This window comes from Theropithecus gelada, chromosome 4 (assembly GCF_003255815.1).
Source record: "Theropithecus gelada isolate Dixy chromosome 4, Tgel_1.0, whole genome shotgun sequence".
In the NCBI taxonomy this organism is placed as follows: Eukaryota; Metazoa; Chordata; class Mammalia; order Primates; family Cercopithecidae; genus Theropithecus; species Theropithecus gelada.
Window position 1 is genome coordinate 35,915,137 of NC_037671.1, and position 17,175 is coordinate 35,932,311.

At 52.8% G+C, this 17,175-nt stretch overlaps 2 protein-coding genes across 3 annotated transcripts in view; one reads left to right on the top strand and one right to left on the bottom strand.

Annotated features, from left to right (window-relative positions):
* Positions 1-17,175, bottom strand: part of LOC112622829 (40S ribosomal protein S10) — an 846,014-nt gene that overhangs the window by 20,962 nt on the left and 807,877 nt on the right. The gene's annotated exons all lie outside the window — the stretch shown is intronic.
* The window catches only part of ITPR3 (inositol 1,4,5-trisphosphate receptor type 3), a 75,468-nt gene continuing 74,237 nt past the window's right edge, over positions 15,945-17,175 (top strand). Inside the window, exon 1 of the mRNA XM_025382728.1 lies at positions 15,945-16,257. Coding sequence (XP_025238513.1) covers positions 16,169-16,257 — 89 coding nt within the window. The 5' untranslated portion in view covers positions 15,945-16,168. The remainder of the gene's footprint in view (positions 16,258-17,175) is intronic.

Here is a 17,175-nt window from a genome sequence, read left to right on the forward strand (position 1 = left end):
CTCACTCATTACTATGAGGAGGGCACCAGTCATTCAAGAGGGATCCACTCCCTTAACCCAAACACCTCCTACCAGGCCCCACCTCCAACATTGAGGATTACATTTCTTTCTTTTTTTTTTTTTTTTTTTTGAGATGAAGTCTCGCTCTGTTACCCAGGCTGGAGTACAGTGGCATGATCTCGGCCCACTGCAACCTCTGCCTCCCAGATTCAAGTGATTCTCCTGCCTCAGCCTCCTGAGTAGCTGGGACTACAGGAGCGTGCCATCACGTCCGGCTAATTTTTGCATTTTTGGTAGAGACAGGGTTTCACCATGTTGGCCAGGCTGGTCTCGAACTCTTGACCTTGTGATCCACCTGCCTCGGCCTCCGAAAGTGCTGGGATTACAGGCGTGAGCCACTGCGCCTGGTGAGGATTACATTTCAACATGAGATTTGGAGGGGACAAATATCCAAATCATATCAGTCCTCTACAGTTGTTACTTCATAATCCCCATTTGATAGATAAGAAAGCTGAGGTTTAGAGAAGGCTTTTGTTCAAGGTTAAGAGCTATGCTGGCCGGGTGTGGTGGCTCACACCTGTAATCCCAGCACTTTGGGAGGCCGAGGCAGGTGGATCACAAGGTCAGGAGTTCAAGACCAGCCTGGCCAAGATGGTGAAACCTCATCTCTACTAAAAATACAAAAATTAGCCGGGCATAGTAGTGGGCGCCTGTAATCCCAGCTACTCAGCAGGCTGAGGCAGGAGAATCGCTTGAACCTGGGAGGTGGAAGTTGCAGTGGGCCAAGATCATGCCACTGCACTCCAGCCTGAGTGACAGAGCAAGACTCTTAAAAAAAAAAAAAAAAAAGAGTTAGGCAGTGGCAGATTGGCCTGAAGAGCCTAGGCCCACAGCAGGGGTGGTCCCTAAGCACTGACTGCATTGTGGAGAGCAGAAAAGAGACAGGCTAGAAGTCCTTGGCATGACCTTTCAGGAAGGGAGACATTGAAGCTGAGCCTTGAAGGATGGGCAGATGTTGGGAAGACGAAGAGTCTTGTAGAGGGCCTTGGGCCTCAGTTTTCCCATCTGTCAAGTAGGCCTAATAATAGTACCCCTCACATAGGGCCATTTAGGGATTAAGTGAGTTGATAGAGACATAAAGAGCCTGTAGTAAGTGTTCACTAAATGGTAATTATTATTGACTATGAATGGGAGCAATGTGAGCTGTCGGGTGTGGTCCTGGTTGGAGGTCTGAACAGGTTCCAAAGGCAGCCTTCCAGTTCCCGATCCCAGCACCCAGGCCCTGAAGGGAGAGAGGGGGAAAGGAAAAAAAAAAAAAAAAAAAAAAAAAAAAAAATGATTAATGAATCTGGAGTCCCTGAACTTGGGATTTTAGTCAGGCAGGCTGCATTCCTGCATTTTCTTTTTTCAAAGAACATCACAACCTCTGTCACCCAATCTTCACATCTCCATTCCCGACAACCTGGAAGTCCTCCCTGCTGTCTAACCTCTTAGCTTCCTGCTGTGCATTTTGTCTGTGGGGCAAAGAGAGAGCTAATGAATCTCAGTGATTGGCACTGGAGCTGGCTGGAAGCAGGGCAGGTAGAGCCTGTGTGTGGTCCATAGACTGTGGTGCCAGAGAAAACTCACCCTGGGTTCAAAGGCCTGTCTGGCTCAGGATGGAGGCAGTGGGCCAGGGGCCCCCACTGGAAGGTGGAATCAGAGAAGATCTTGGAGGCAGCTGCAGGTGGAGGCTGGAGACAGGCCTTGGTGAAGTCCCTATCCCAACTTCGAGGCTTCTCCCAGCTACTGCTGGGGAAGTGTTCAGGGCGGCGTCTGTGAGGGGTCCTCTGCGGGGCTGCTCTGCCTTTGTCTGGGCATAACTCCTCAATGACAAGAGATTCCCCTCTCAGATTCCCCAGCTGTGGCCCTTCTGTAGCATGGAGTTGACGCCTACAGGCCCTGGCGACAAGCAGACCCAAGTTTAAGTCACAGCTCTGTCACTTATTAGCTTGTGACATTGAGCAAACCCCTTCACCTCCCTGAGCTTTCCTTATGTGAAAAATGAGGATGCCTTGCTGGCTGTACAGCCTTCACCAACCTGTTAAACAGCTGAGTTTCCATTCTCCATCTGGAGCATGGGAATGATCCATTAGCTGTTTGATCGGCAGCAAGACCCAACAGCTTGGTAAGCCTCAGTTTCCTCATCTGTAAAATGGGGACTAGAATGAGTTAAGACTAAGCACCAACACACCCAAGCACCATGGCACCACCTAGGGGTGGGCTTCGGGTGTTGGCGATGGTTGGTTATTTGTTCCTCCTTTCTGAGTCTTCCTCACGTGCCTTGCCCTGGGTAGTTTTCCTCTCAGCTCTCCCAGCCAACTCTGGACAAACACAGAGAGCTGCTGTTGTGCTGGGGTCACTCTTGGGAGTGGCTACATTTTGAAATAGAGCATAGAATGACAGCAGTGCCAACCACAGGGAGGAGCTGCTGATGCTCAGCTTGGCCCAATCCATGTCCATCACAGGTTTGCAGGGAGTCAGGAGCTGGGTTGCAACTGGGGGTCGTGGCAACCAGGGGCACCAAGGCCCTTGGGGAGTCTTCCCCCTCATGTCCCTGCTTTGGCTGGGAGGGGAGAGGAGACTGCCGGCACAATGGTTCTTCAGGGTTGGTTCACCCAGGGACCCAGGCTGAGTAGGCACAGTGCTTGGCAGGAATCCATCTCTGTCTTCTGGGAACCACCCTTTGGAGCTCAAGGAGACTGATCACAGGCCCTTCCATCCCTGGGGACCCCCTTGCAGGGACCCTGAGATTCCACACTTTGCTGCTTCCCACAGCAAAGTGACAGGGATCCCAGTGTTTCCTGTGAAATGAGCCGTGCACAGGGCTGGCATGCAGCAGGCACCCACTGATGGTCTATAGGATGAATGAGTGATTGGAGATGCGCAGGAAAATGCAGAGGACCTAGGTTGGCCTTCAGCGCCCTCCGAGTCCTTCCGTGGGCTCTGCTAGGCTGCTCCTCTGTCCTGGGCTTCCTCCCTTTCCACAGGGACATGGGAAGGCTGGGATTAATGTCCCCAGTACTACCCTCAACCAAGAAGCACAGGAGTTAGTGGGTAAACAACCTGCTCCTCACCTTGGCTCTTCCACCCCTTGGTGGGACAACCTGAAGCTGCAGGGCACAGCCCCTGAGAATGTCACCAGAAGCTACAGCCCCCGTGCCAACCAGACTTGTGCTTCCCAGGATCTTCTCCCAAATAAACTACTATTCCCGAGTCCTGGCCTCAGGGTCTGCTTTAGAGGAACACAAATGAACCCAGGGTCCCCAGCTTTGCTACTACCGGCTATGTGACCATGAACAAATGAAATAACATGTCTGAGCCTCAATTTCCTCACTCATCTGGTGTCTCCATGATGGCTGCTCTCCACTGTGGTGAGGGTAGCAGGGTAGCGTTGCCTGGGAGGGTGGGGTGCAGTCTATGGACTGAGAGTACCTGGCTGGTTTCCTCTGGAATTGCTCTCCGGGGGTGGTGAAGCTGTCTGCATACTGTAACAATGGATGCATGACATTGCACATTTTTCAGAAGCCATGGAACTGCACAAAATGAAAAATGAGCCCTCATGCAAACTGTGGCGTTTAGTTAATGATAATGTATCAATATTGGTTCCATAGTTGTAACATACATATCACACCAGAGCACCAGGGTAATCATAGGGGAATCTGTGAGAGGGTGAGGGGGGTATATGACAACTCTATATTATCTGCTCAATTTTTCTGTAAACCTAACACTGTTCTGCAAAAGTGAAGTCTCTTAATTAAAAAGAAAAAGAGCAATCTGTGGGCAGCCAGCGCAGGGCTTTCTTCGGAGTTGCTCTCCCAGGAGTCCCACCCACCCTGGATGAGGGTCAGAAGGGAGGAGGATGCTGGCTGGCTGGCCACATGCATCAGCTAATCAGCAGGATGATTCAGCCACTGGACTCCTTCCCTGCCTGGGATTCCAGGAGGGACTGGCCAGGTCACAATGCGGACTTAGGAGGTTAGAATTTTCCTGTGAACCAGGCGGATGCCCTGCCCGTCCCAAGGCCCTTGGGAGGCTGGGGAGGGGAAGCAGGTGTGGAGAGAGAATGAAAGCCACCTCCCCAAGCATGACAGCCTGTCTGGTTCTGTCAGCTCCTACACTGTGACATGCCCCATCATCCCCTCAGTCTAGGGGCCCCAGAGGGCAGAAAAGTCACCCTCACCCTCCATATCCTGTCATCTTCAAGGACCGCTGTAATTTGCTCTTGAATCCCTTGAATCTGTCCACTTCTCTCCCTTCCTATTTCCCTCCCCCACATCCAGCCCCAACACCTGCCGCCTGGACCCTGTGGCAGCCCCTCCCAGCAGTGTTGCACTCAGACACTGGGAGTGGGCTTCAAAACCCAGCTACCGGCCAGTCCTCCCCGGCAAAAGCCCTCCATGGCTTCTCATTGCTTAAGACAAAGACCAATCCCTTCCTGTGATTCCAAGTCCTGCCTGACCTCGGCCCCATCTCTTGCTGGGGCCCCTCCTGCTCCATTACAGCTGCGCTGCTTGCTCCTTCCTGGAGCATATTCACTGTGCTCCTTCCTGCCACTGTGCCTTTGCACTTTCCATTCCCCAATGCTTGGAATGTCAGTTCAAGTGTCACTTCCTCAGGGAATCCCTCCTGCCTCTCCCTGCCTCCCCACCCATCCCCTACTGCTCTAGCCTCGCTTGGGAGAGCTCCAGTCTTATATCACCACACCCCACTGTCTCACAGCACATGGCACAGTTCAGTATAATTTAGGTAAGTGATTCAGACCTGTACCCAAGCTTGAATTCCGCAAGGGCAGGGCTGTGTCTACTTGGGGTCACTATAGTACCCCAGCATCCTGTACAGCAGTTGGCACACAGCACAGACTCAGTAAATATTTGTCAAGTGGCTGAATGCAGCCCTCCACACCAGACTGCTTGCCTCGAAAGTTAGAGGCTGGGTTTGGTCAACCACAGACTGGAGAGCCCCTTCCGGAGAAAACCTGCCCAACTTTGAAGGCCAGGCTCTGAGGATTTTTGCAGCGCCGGGGCCTCAGGAAGGCAGCACTGCATTCAGCGCTGGGGATGCTTCTGAGCGCCCTGGTTGTCTCGGCATTCTGGTGCCTGGCGAGGGTTGGGGGCTGCACTCCTGCAGACCTCAGTCAGGTCTCCTCTGTTCTTAGGCCGGCCCAGCAGCTGGGGGCTGTGGGAGGAAGAGGCCGATTGCTCAGGCCAGGCCTGCTCTACATCTGGCCAGCAGCCTCCCCCGCTGCCCCAGGACAAGGGCCCCAGTGTCTGCTCAGCTCCTACAAACAGCAGGCCTTTCTCTCCCTCTCCACTCTGGAGCCTCAGCTGTGACCCCTCCCTGCCCCTTCAGAAGGCACAGCCCTGGATGCATGACCTTTTCCTTCTGAATGATTCGGAAACAGAGGCTGACAAACCCGGCGCGGGAGCAGGTCCTGTAAAGTGGATGAACCCCTCTATTTCATCCGTTCCCAGCTTTGGCCGGGCAGCCGGGGCGAGGACTGGCTGGGAGGGCCTTAGTTCTGCCAAGATGGGGTGGGGTGCGGCTAGAGGCCAGGACCAGCCCAGGTGGACTTGACGTCATGCTTTTCACCTGTATCTCTTTCAGACAAAGCCTGCTCCTTCCTGCCTGGCCCTGCCCCCGGGGAAGTTTTCCATGCTGCTCTCCTTTCCCCACAGGATCACAGGCCTGATGCTTCCCCTCCCAACCCACCTTTCTTGTTGGCAGGTGAGGTGCCAAGGCCTGGGCACATTCACAGAGACCTGCACTGCTTCTCTCCTGGTGCAGGGTCCCCCTCCAGAGTCTGGAGACAGGAGGAATGGCCAGAGGCCACCCCTCTCCTTGGGAGCTCCTGCCAGATGCCAACCTGGGCTTCAGGATGGGATGACCTCAGAGGGCAACTCAGAACTGTAATTAGCCTCCACTGTAATCCCTGCCACTCCCAACTCAGACTCAGAACGCAGGGGGCTTGGCGGCTCAGCCCAGCCCCCCAGCTTCCTCCTCCTAGCCAGCGGGTGTAACAGGCACTCAAAAACTGATTACTAAACAGGGAAGGGGACTTGGAGGCCTGATTTTGGAGATCTTGATAAAATCTTGCCTTATACATGTCCCATTCTTGGTCATCCATACAAAACAAAATTCCACCGTTAGATGGTCATTCCTTTAGATCTACATGCACTTGTCTTTTTTTTAGAATCCTCAGGTCTAGACAAATAATGACAATTACAGGTAATATTTGTTGACTGAGCTAGGTGTTTTACAAAGTAGTTACTTATGCTAGATATTTCCATCTGCCCCTCCAGCTCCTCTGCCCACTCTTCTGCCCTGGCTGTGTGCCCCAAGAGGGTGACCTTTGTGGCCTGAATCACCCAGCTCCCTTGCCCTCTGGTTTCCTATTAAGCTGTGCCAATGGGAGGCATTGGTAAGAGACTGGAGGGTGGAGGAGAGAGAGGTGGGTGTATCTGTTCCATCAGGTCCCCACTTCCCCCCAGGCTGGCAGTGTCTGGGCCTTGCCCTCCAGAAGGCTATATTTTCCTCCTTGGCCTTTTCAGGCCTGAGTGGTAACAGCTTCCTGCAGTTGCCTGCTCCAGGGTGCTGCACTACCCTTGGTGCCCACACCTCTGCAAGTCCATCCATTCACTAACCTCTTTTTTTTTTTGAGACAGAGTCTCACTCTGTCACCCAGGCTGCAGTGCAGTGGTACAATCTTGGCTCACTGCAACCTCTGCCTCCCAGGTTCACACGATTCTTGTGCCTCAGCATCCCCAGTAGCTGGGACTACAGGCGTGCGCCACCACACCAGGCTGATTTGTGTATTTTTAGTTAGAGACAGGTTTTCACTATGTTGGTCAGGCTGGTCTCGAACTCCTGACCTCAAGCGATCCACCTGCTTCGGCCTCCCAAAGTGCTGGGATTACAGGTGTGAGTCACTGTGCCAGTCCACTAACCTCTCTTTAATCACCTGTTGGGGGTGTGTTGCCAACTTCCTGCCAGGACCTGGCAGATACAGGTCTACATTTTTATTTTACATAGAAGGAAATGGAGACCCAGGGAGGCTGGGAGCTTCTCTACCTAGTTAGAGGCTGGAGCTAGGACTCCAGAAATTTTGCTCCAGGACTTGTCTTATCTTTCTTTCTTTTCTTTCCTTCCTTCCTTCCTTCCTTCCTTCCTTCCTTCCTTCCTTCCTTCCTTCCTTCCTTCCTTCCTTCCTTCTTTCCTTCCTTCCTTTCTTCCTCTCTTTCTTTCTTTCCTTTCTTTCTCCTTCCTTCCTTTCTTTCTTTCCTTTTTCTTTCTTTCCTTCCTTCCTCCCTCCCTCCCTCTCCTTCCTTCCTTTTCTTCCCTTCTCCTTCCTTCCTTCCTTCCNTCCCTCCCTCCCTCTCCTTCCTTCCTTTTCTTCCCTTCTCCTTCCTTCCTTCCTTCCTTCCTTCCTTCCTTCCTTCCTTCCTTCCTTCCTTCCTTCCTTCCTTCCTTCCCTCCTCTCTCTCTCTCTCTTTCTTTTTTTTTTTTTTGACGGAGTCTCGCTCTGTCACCCAGACTGGAGTGCAGTGGAGCAATCTTGGCTCACTGCAACCTCTGCCTCCTGGGTTCAAACAATTCTCTGCCTCGGCCTCCTGAGTAGATGGGATTACAGGCTCCCGCCACCACACCTGGCTAATTTTTGTATTTTTAGTAGAGATGGGGCTGTTGGCCATGGCTGGTCTTGAACTCCTGAGCTTGTGATCCACCCACCTCAGCCTCCCAAAGTGCTGGGATTACAGGTGTGAGCCACCACACCCAGCCCAGGACTTGTTTTTCACTGTAACTGTGAAGTTGCCCTGGGAGATGTCATAGGTTACCTACCCTATGACCTATCCTCTCAGGGGAGAGGAGGAGGGGGCACCTAGTAATTGAGTGTCAGCCTGGGGAAGACCTGGAGTAGAGGCCCCTTGGTTTCAGGACTCCAGCACCAGGGGGCTTATTCCAAGGCCAACACCAGAAGAGGGCAGGCGGCAGGCTTTCTTGTGTGGCTGGTGGGAATCTCGGCAGCGGCTGGCTTTCATCTTTTGTTTCACCAGGCTAGGACCACATGTTGGAGTTAGCTGGCTGCATTCCTCCAGTCCCTTGCATGTGGTAGGTGGTTAGCAAATATCTGAAAGAAATAGATGTGGTATTGATGACTGGGGCATGGGGGTGGGGGTGAGGAAAACAGAACAAGTTCTGTCTCCTTTTTAGCCTTCCGAAGAAGTCAGGTGTGCCAGTGTGTCTGAGTATGTGGATGAGAGTATGTGAGTGAAAGTGTTGGTGTATGAGTGTGAAAGTGCATGAGGGTGTGTGTGTGTGTGCGAAGGCTCCTGGGGGAGGAAGCCCTGTACACTCTCCCTGGCTGTGGTTAAATGGTTACTCTGGGCTGGGGTGCCTGCCTAGGGCAGCTTATGGCATGGGGAAGGAATTCTCTGGGAACCCCAGCGGGCCTGGATTGGCACCCCACCCGTGGCGGGTGACCCAGCCGGATGGCTGCTACACTGAGTCAGCCCTTCTGGCCCGGCCTCGCCCCACCCCACTTGGCCCTGCTGTCAAATCAGCACTGAGGGTCAGAGGAGCCCTTGAGAACTCCCTGTTATCTGCCCCCAAGCACGAGACTATCTGTCTGCAAAGCTAGCTGCCATAAAGCACAGCTAGCTGCTCTCCTATGCCTCCCTATTACAGTCAGAGAGGGCCAGTCAGAGCTTAAAGAACAGTCAGAGCCAAGGGGGTAATCTGGGAAGGTGATGTGAACGCTGTTTACAATGAGGCAGCCACTGAGACTTAGAGAGGTCTGATCCTTGTGCAAAGCCACACAGCAGACCTGAGAGCAAGTCTCTAGAAGGTGGAAGGGAAAGAAGGACATTAGTGGAGGACACCTAGGTTCAGAGCTGCTTGCCCCTCCCCAGATCCCAGTCCCCTTCCTCGTCCGCAGTGTCCTCTTCTGAGTCAGGGAGAAGGTCTGGGCACTGCCCACCTTCCTTTCCTTGCCTTCTCAGGCCCAGGGTGGATGCAGAGTGTAGGAGGAGAGTTTCCTGGGGGTGTTCTGCTGGCACTTGGAACTTGGGGGTAATGCTTTGAACATCTTTATTTGTATCTATTTTTGGTTATAGGTTATACAGCCACATAGTCTGAAATGTAAAAGTTTTAAAGCTGGGCACAGTGGCTCACACCTGTAATCCCAGCACTTTGGGAGGCCGAGGCAGGTGGATCACCTGAGGTCAGGAGTTCGAGACCAGCCTGGCCAACATGATGAAACCTCATCTCTACTAAAAATACAAAAAATTAGCTGGGCTTGGTGGTGCACGCCTGTAATCCCAGCTACTTGGGAGGCTGAGGTAGGAGAATTGCTTGAACCCAGCAGGCAGAGGTTGCAGCGAGCCGAAATCATGCCATTGCACTCCAGCCTGGGCAACAAGAGTGAAACTCCGTCTCAGAAAAAAAAAAAAAAAGTTTTAAAAAGAGATAGGGTAAAAAGTGATCCTTTCACCAGTCTCTGGTCCCCAGACCTCCCACGCAGAGACCCCTAAAATCACTGGCTTCCTGGGAATCCTGATCAGATCTTCTTATTCCCTTTGGGAGGTGGGGCTAGTGGGAGCTAGGAGATACCCAGCCATTGAGTTGGGGCCTGGGCCGGGCAGATTGGTCATGAAGGGGATGATGGTGACCTTCCTGGGCCTGAAGTTGGCCCCAGCTTAACAGCATTCCACTCAAGCCACTCAGAAGAGGTGCAGCCCATCAGTTCTTCCCAATTCCTTAGAGCATCTCTGGAAGCTCTGTGTTCCCCACTCAGGGGACCCAGGCATGTGACACCCCAAGCTGGGGCTCCCACAGTCTCCTTGTGTATCTCCTGGTATAGGGTATATACTTTCTCCACCTCTCTTTCCTTGACAGTTCAATTCCACACAGATTTATTAAGCACTTACTCTTTTGTTTTTCTTTTTTTTTTTTTGAGATGGAATTTTGCTCTTGTGCCCAGGCTGGAGTGCAATGGCATGATCTTGGCTCACTGCAACCTCTGCTTCCCGGGTTCAAGTGATTCTCCTGCTTCAGCCTCCCGAGTAGCTGGGACTACAGGCACCTGTCACCACGCCCGGCTAATGTTTGTATTTTTAGTAGAGAGAGGGTTTCACCATGTTGGCCAGATTGGTCTCAAACTCTTGACCTCAAGTGATCCACCCGCCTCAGCCTCCCAAAGTGCTGGGATTTCAGGCGTGAACCACCACACCCAGCCTACTTTTTGTATTTCATTTATTTATTTATTTATTCGAGACAGAGTCTTGCTCTGTCTGCCCAGGCTGGAGTGCAATGGCTTGATCTTGGCTCACTGCAAGCTCTGCCTCCTGAGTTCATGCCATTCTCCTGCCTCAGCCTCCAGAATAGCTGGGACTACAGGTGCCTGCCACCATGCCCGGCTAATTTTTTGTATTTTTAGTAGAGATAGGGTTTCACCATGTTAGCCAGGATGGTCTCGATCTCCTGACTTCAGGTGATCCACCTGCCTCGGCCTCCCAAAGTGCTGTGATTACAGGTGTGAGCCACCCTGCCGGCCAATTTTTGTATTTTTAGTAGAGACGGGGTTTCACCATGTTTGCCAGGTTGATCTTGAGCTCTTGACCTCAAGTGATCCACCCACCTTGGCCTCCTAAAGTGCTGGGATTACAGGTGTGAGCCACTGTACCCTGCCAAGCAAGCACTTACTATTTTCCTGACTTGGTCTGGAGACACAAAGTGAAATGGATACAGCTTCCTTCATCTAGCTCACAGTTGGCTCAGGGAGCCCAGAAAGAACAGAATGTTTCAATCCAAGACGGCCCATGATATGCTCTCTGATAGTGGGGGAATAAAGAAATCTCATGTTAAAAAGTCTGTGTTGGTGGTGATACGGTTCAGTGGGCACATTCCCATGTAGCTGGCAAAAGGGTAAATTAGAACATCCAAGTTGGAGAATAATTTGGCAACTCCTTGGAGGTTGACAGTGCAACTTCCCTGTAATCCAGCAATTGTACTAAATTTTTACTCTAGAGCAGGGCTTTTCAGGTTTTTTGACAGGTATCCTCAATAAGAAATATATCATGACCCACAGCACACATGCCACACAACAGACAACTTTCACCCTACTAGTTACCCTGATGATGTGTTACAAACATTGATATTTCCTAGTCAGTTTTGAGTTTTAAAAATGCTGATCTTGGCTGGGCACGGTGACTCACGCCTGTAATCCCAGCACTTTGGGAGGGCAAGGCAGGCGTATCACGACGGCAGGAGATGGAGCATCCTGGCTAACATGGTGAAACCCCGTCTCTACTAAAAATATAAAAAATTAGCCAGGCGTGGTGGCGGGCACCTGTAGTCCCAGCTACTCAGGAGGCTGAGGCAGGAGAATGGCGTGAACTTGGGAGGCGGAGCTTGCAGTGAGCCGAGATCAAGCCACTGCACTCCAGCCTGGGCGACAGAGCTAGACTCCGTCTAAAAAAAAAAAAAATGCTGATCTTCACCCACTAAGTTGATTTCCTAACATATTAATGGGCCTCAATCCATAGTTTGAACAACACTGCCCTACAGACACGCATGTCTGTGCATAAGGAGACAAGAATGTTTATTGCACCGTTGCTGCAATAGCAAAACCTTGATAAGTCTTTATCTGAGACCTGTCACCAGCAAAATGGATAAAGTAATTGTGATGTGGTCAGGAAGTAGACTATCACACAGTAGTTATGTATCAAAGGATACACACAGGGTGATAATCTTTATACAAAATATAAGACCTTGCAAAGTGATATCATACATTGTTTATGGATACATTGAAATGTGATACAAACGTAAAAACCTGCATGAAATGAAACCCACCCAAATCAGGTTAGTGGCTGTCTCTGGAGGGAGAGAATGTACTTGGAGAAGGGTGCATAAGGAACTTCAACTGATTTTTTTTTTTTTAAGACAGGATCTCACTCTGTTGCCCAGACTGGAGTGCAGTGGCATAATCATGGCTCATTGCAGCCTCCTCAATCTCCCTGGCCTCAGGTGATTCTCCCACCTCAGCTTCCCAAGTAGCTGGGACTACAGGTGCACACCACCATGCCTGGCTAATTTTGTTTTTTGTTTTGTTTTTGTTTGTTTGTTTTAGAGACAGGGTTTTGTCATGTTGCCCAGGCTGGTCTTGAACTCCTGGGCAAAAGTGATCCTCCAGACTCAGCCTCCCAAAGTGCTGGGATTAGATGTGAGCCACCTTGCCTGGACACAACTGAATTTTGTTAAGTTTTAATTCTTTTTTTTTTTTTTATAGATAGAATTGTGCTCTGTCGCCCAGGCTGCAGTGCAGTGGCACGATCCCAGCTCACTGCAACCTCCACCTCTTGGGTTCAAGTGATTCTCTTGCCTCAGCCTCCTGAGTAGCTGGGACTATAGGCACGTGCCACCACGCCTGGCTAATGTTTGTATTTTTGGTAGAGATGGGGTTTCACTATGTAGGCCAGGCTGGCTGCGAACTACTGACCTCAGGTGATCTGCCTGCCTTGGCTTCCCAAAGTGCTGGGATTACAAGCATGAGCCACCGTGCCCGGCCTAAGTTTTAATTCTTAAAGAAAAAAAAAAAAGGAACCAAATTTGGTAAAATACAAAGATTTGACAAAACTAGAGGAAAGATACAGGGTACTCGCTGTATTTTTATTTATTATTTCTTAAAGTATTTCATAATGGTACTTAAAAGATTGGTGCTCCAGTATTTTAGGGAAGAAGACTTTATTTTGACTGTGGGAAACTGAAAAGGGGAAGTGCTAGAGGGAGCCACAGGAGTCCAGGCACAGCAGTATGAGTGGATGAGGTCCTGGGGAAATGAGAAGGGACACACTGAGTCCTTCCTGCCTGGGATGCTGTGCTGATGGCTCACACTTCCCTCACATGTTAGTATGGTACTCTCTCCATTTAACAGATGAGCAAACAGGCTGAGAGAATGCCTGCTAGAAAGTGGCAGGGCTGGGACTCTAATCTAGGCCTGTAAGAGTCAGCCTCCGGGTTGGGCGTGGTGGCTCATACCTGTAATCCCAGTACTTTGGGAGGCCGAGGTAGGTGGATCAAGAGGTCAAGAGATTGACAGCATCCTGGCCAACATGGTGAAAACCTGTCTCTACTAAAAATACAAAAAATAGCCGGGTATGGTGGTGGGCACCAGCTACTCAGGATGCTGAAGCAGGAGAATCACTTGAACTTGGGAGGCAGAGGTTGCAGTGAGTGGAGATCGCACCACTGCACTCCAGCCTGGGCGACAGAGTGAGACTCCGTCCCAAAAAAAAAAAAGAAAAAAAGGGAGCCAGAGCCTGCACTCTTGACCAGTCCACAGCATGGATCCTCCTTGAGGAGCAATCGTGTTGTCCGCAGAGGGTGGGAGGACAGCAAGACTTGAGGGTCCGGTGTGGTGGGCTCAGGTCTGTAGACTATTCTGTGGGCAGTGAGGAGGCATAGGAAGGCTTCACGCAGGAAGCAGGGGAGGGAACTCACTGGAGCTGTACCACCTGTTTCTTAAACTTTGGTTTTCATTGTTGTTGTTTAACCAACAGAACCTTTCTTGAAACAAATTCTAACCCAAAACCTAGGTGTATAAAAGAGCTTACAGTGGAGCTGATTTGGAAGAAGCACGTGACAGGGGCCCAGAGCCCTCACCTCTGAGACCTCCTGGTTGGTGGAGAGACAGAGGCTCCAAGTACTCCTAGGATGGGGAGGGGTGGGGAGAACCAAGGCCGTGTGCTTTAGTCCAGAGAGACCCGAAGTGGAGTGACCTCCATTCCTGGCTGCTACACTTTGGCTGAGTTATGGAACCTCTATATGGATGTCAGGGGAGGAAGGAGGTGGATTCCTGGGTGTGGCTGTGGCACAAGTTCTGAGTGCAGCCACTGGAGGCAAGTTTTCAACTTGTCCCTCTTCATCCTCATGGTCTGGGGAGGGGAAAAAGGCAATTGGGCCCAGGCTGACAGCTTGATCAGAGCCTGGTGCCCAGCAGAGGCCTGACATAACAAGCCTTCGATAAATGCTTATGGAATGAAGGCATATTTTTCCCTTCTAACTATTGGGGAAGATACAGGAGGCCTGACTCCTGGGAGCAAGTGAAACTGTCCCAGGGGCTGCCCCTTCTCAGTGAGGCTCCAGGGGACCCATTGCTGTGGCTCAGTTGGTGCGGGGTAATAGGAGAATACCCGGCTAAAAATCAGAGGCTTGGTTGGCTTCTGCCTCCAGTTGCCAGGAATCTACTGTGTGCCCTTGATGGGTGGTGTTCCTTCTCTGGGCTTTGGCCATCTCTTTTTGGCACAGTGGACTGGATGAGGTTTTTCAAACTGCAGTTTGCAACCCATTTGGGACATTAAAAAAAAACAACAATTCAGTGGGTAACAATCAGCATTAAAGCAACAACAAGAACACAACTGAAATAGAATAGAAAATATCAGCGTGCATCAAAGGTCATAAGAGTAAGTATTGTTTGGTGAACTATTGTTTTGCTTATATATAGCTGAAGGTGTGGACTGCTCTGCTATAAAACTTGTTACTGTTTGCCCTGGTGAAAAAACAAAACTGTAAAACAAAGTACTTAGTGATCTTGGAGGTGTCTTTCCCTCGCATATCGTTCCTGGGGTCTTCGTAAAACAAACAAACAAACAAAAAACAACAACAACAAAAAACCACTGCCTGGGGCTCTTCTCCTCGCAGGGTCAGCAGCGGTCTCTTTGCTTTTAGCTGTCTCCACCCCTCCCCTAGCCTCTCTTCTTCCTGCTTCAGTCACCGAGTCCCCTCCTCCCTTTATCACAGGGACAAACGCCCCCCACAACTCAGGAAGTGGGGGTGGAGGGTCCGAAGGGAGCAAAAGTGATCAAATGGCGGTGGCAATGGGCACCCTATCTTAGGCGTTCAAATAAAGGACTAGGAAGCAAACACCCAAGCACCGGGGAACAGAACAGAAAGTAAGCGAGCCAGGGACGCGAATTTGAGGGCAGGACTTCGGGAGCCAGAGCCTGGCGGCGCCGCCGCAGAGGGTCAATCCAAGGGGGCCGGCACCCAGACTTGGCATCGTTAGCCCTTGGGTGTGCTATCAACTAGCGAAGGTAATTTTCATCCCTGCTTTTTTTTTTTGAAAGGAAAGACGGAAGGAGCCAAGAGAGTTTTGGAGCCAACTCCTGGAGAGGGAGCGGCTGAACTGATTCGGAAGTTGGATCCCTGTACACAGGAATGCGGAGAGAAAAAAAACAAAACCCACCCCATTGCTTCATTTCCCCTCCAAGCCTGAGCACTTTCTATTGTGCAATGAAAAGACTTTCCACATTGAGAAAAATTAATCCCGAATTTGCTCTGCAAAGGGATGAGCGCGCCTCTGGGCGCTAGCCTGCTCTCAGCTGGGCGCGGAGACCGCGCGGTGGCCGCAGGGCGGCCGCGGCCAGGGCGCTCCAGGGCGCGTCCTCCGCGAGCGGCTCGGGGGTGGCGCCCGCCGGAGAGAGCTGGACTCCCCCTTCCGCGGGCGCCTGCACTGGCTCTTAGCCAGCCGAGGGCCCGGGTGCAGATAGTCCGGGAACCCCGAGGGCGGAGAACTCCCCACTACGCCTGGGCCTCACAGGGATGGCAGTTCCGCGAGCCCCCTAGGCTCGGGGGCTCCCCGTTTCCGTGCAGGACGCCTTTGGGGATCAGGAGGACTGGCGGCGCATTTGGCGTCCGGGAGGCCGGGCCCAGGACGCGCTAGGAGCGCGAGGCGCCGGGAGGCGGGCGGGTGCACATGGGTGCCGGCGGGCGGGCTGCCGGGGCGGGGGGGGGGGGGCCGGGGTGTGGCCTCCCCGCCTCCCGGGCGGGATTTGCATGTGTGTGGTGGCCCCAGACTTCCTGCTCCTTCTACGCTGCAGGTACGCGCTGGCCGGGCGGGGCGGGCAGGCGGCGGGCGCGCCAAGACGTGGGCACCTCCTCACCCGGACCCCGGGCCCCGCCGCGCAGCCTCCTGGCTCCCGTGGCCGCCAGCCCGCCCCGGCCGCACCGAGCGTCGGGCTCCGAGGTGGGGGCGCGCCCCTCGCCGCCCCCCGGACGCCTCAGTCCTCCGCACTGAGCTTGGCCACGCGCCCCTAGGCGCCCCTCACGCCCCGGGCCCCGGAGGGCCGCAGCCATGAGTGAAATGTCCAGCTTTCTTCACATCGGGGACATCGTCTCCCTGTACGCCGAGGGCTCCGTCAATGGCTTCATCAGCACTTTGGGGTGAGTGAGCCGAGCTCCAGAGGGGCGCGGGCAAAGATGGGGCACCGTGGGCCCTGGTGCCAGCTGCGTGCGTCCAGCCGCCACCGCCCCCTGACAGAGGGCCTGGACGTCCCCCTAGTCTCAAGGAGCAGGCAACGGCTCGCCTCCTTCTTTTAGAGAAAGGAAGTGAAGTATTTGCTCAGGTAGGACTCGGGCGCCCTACTCGAGTTGGCAGGAGACGGCCCCCTCGGTGCAGCCTCTACCCTCCCGCGCACTCCTTTGGAGGGGGCGGAGGGGCCGAAGCTTCCTTTGCAGGTGGTCGCGGGGGCGGGCAGGTGGGTGGCTGGAGGCTGAGTTGGGGGAGGGCAGCCGGCCCGGGACGTGCCCGGCTCTGAGGGTAGGGCGGAGTTGTGGGGGGTGGGCAGGCTCAGTTTGGAGCCCGTAATCCTCTATTACCGATCCCGTGGTGCCTTTGAGGGGTCGCACGTTCTCCTCACAGCTCTCTCCCTGTTCTTCCCAGCTTCAGTAGGAGTGTCTTCTCAGCCCTCCCCTTCCAGGCTCCAAGGTCCTGGCCAGCTGCCCCTTCTCCCCGCCTCTCCCATTCAATTTCCTGCGCGGGTCATCTGGCGCCCATGGGTCCTTGGTTCTAGCTTCTCTCCAGCACTTCACAAACATTAATTAATTCTGGCCGCCACCTCCCAGGGTCTGGGCTGGATGAACAGGGAATCAATTCATGTCCCTGGAGAGAGCCAGGCCTGTAGCAGAGATAGGGCAGCAGAGAAATTAGGCAGAGGAGAAGGGTTTATTTTCAGAGGAGCAGCTGGGTGATTCGCTGGATGGGAGTGTACTGTGGTTTCTCCAGCCAGGCCCCAGGGCAGGGTCTGCTACCTTTGTCCTGTTTTCAGTCGGGGGCCTGGGTTAAATTGTATCATCCTCCCA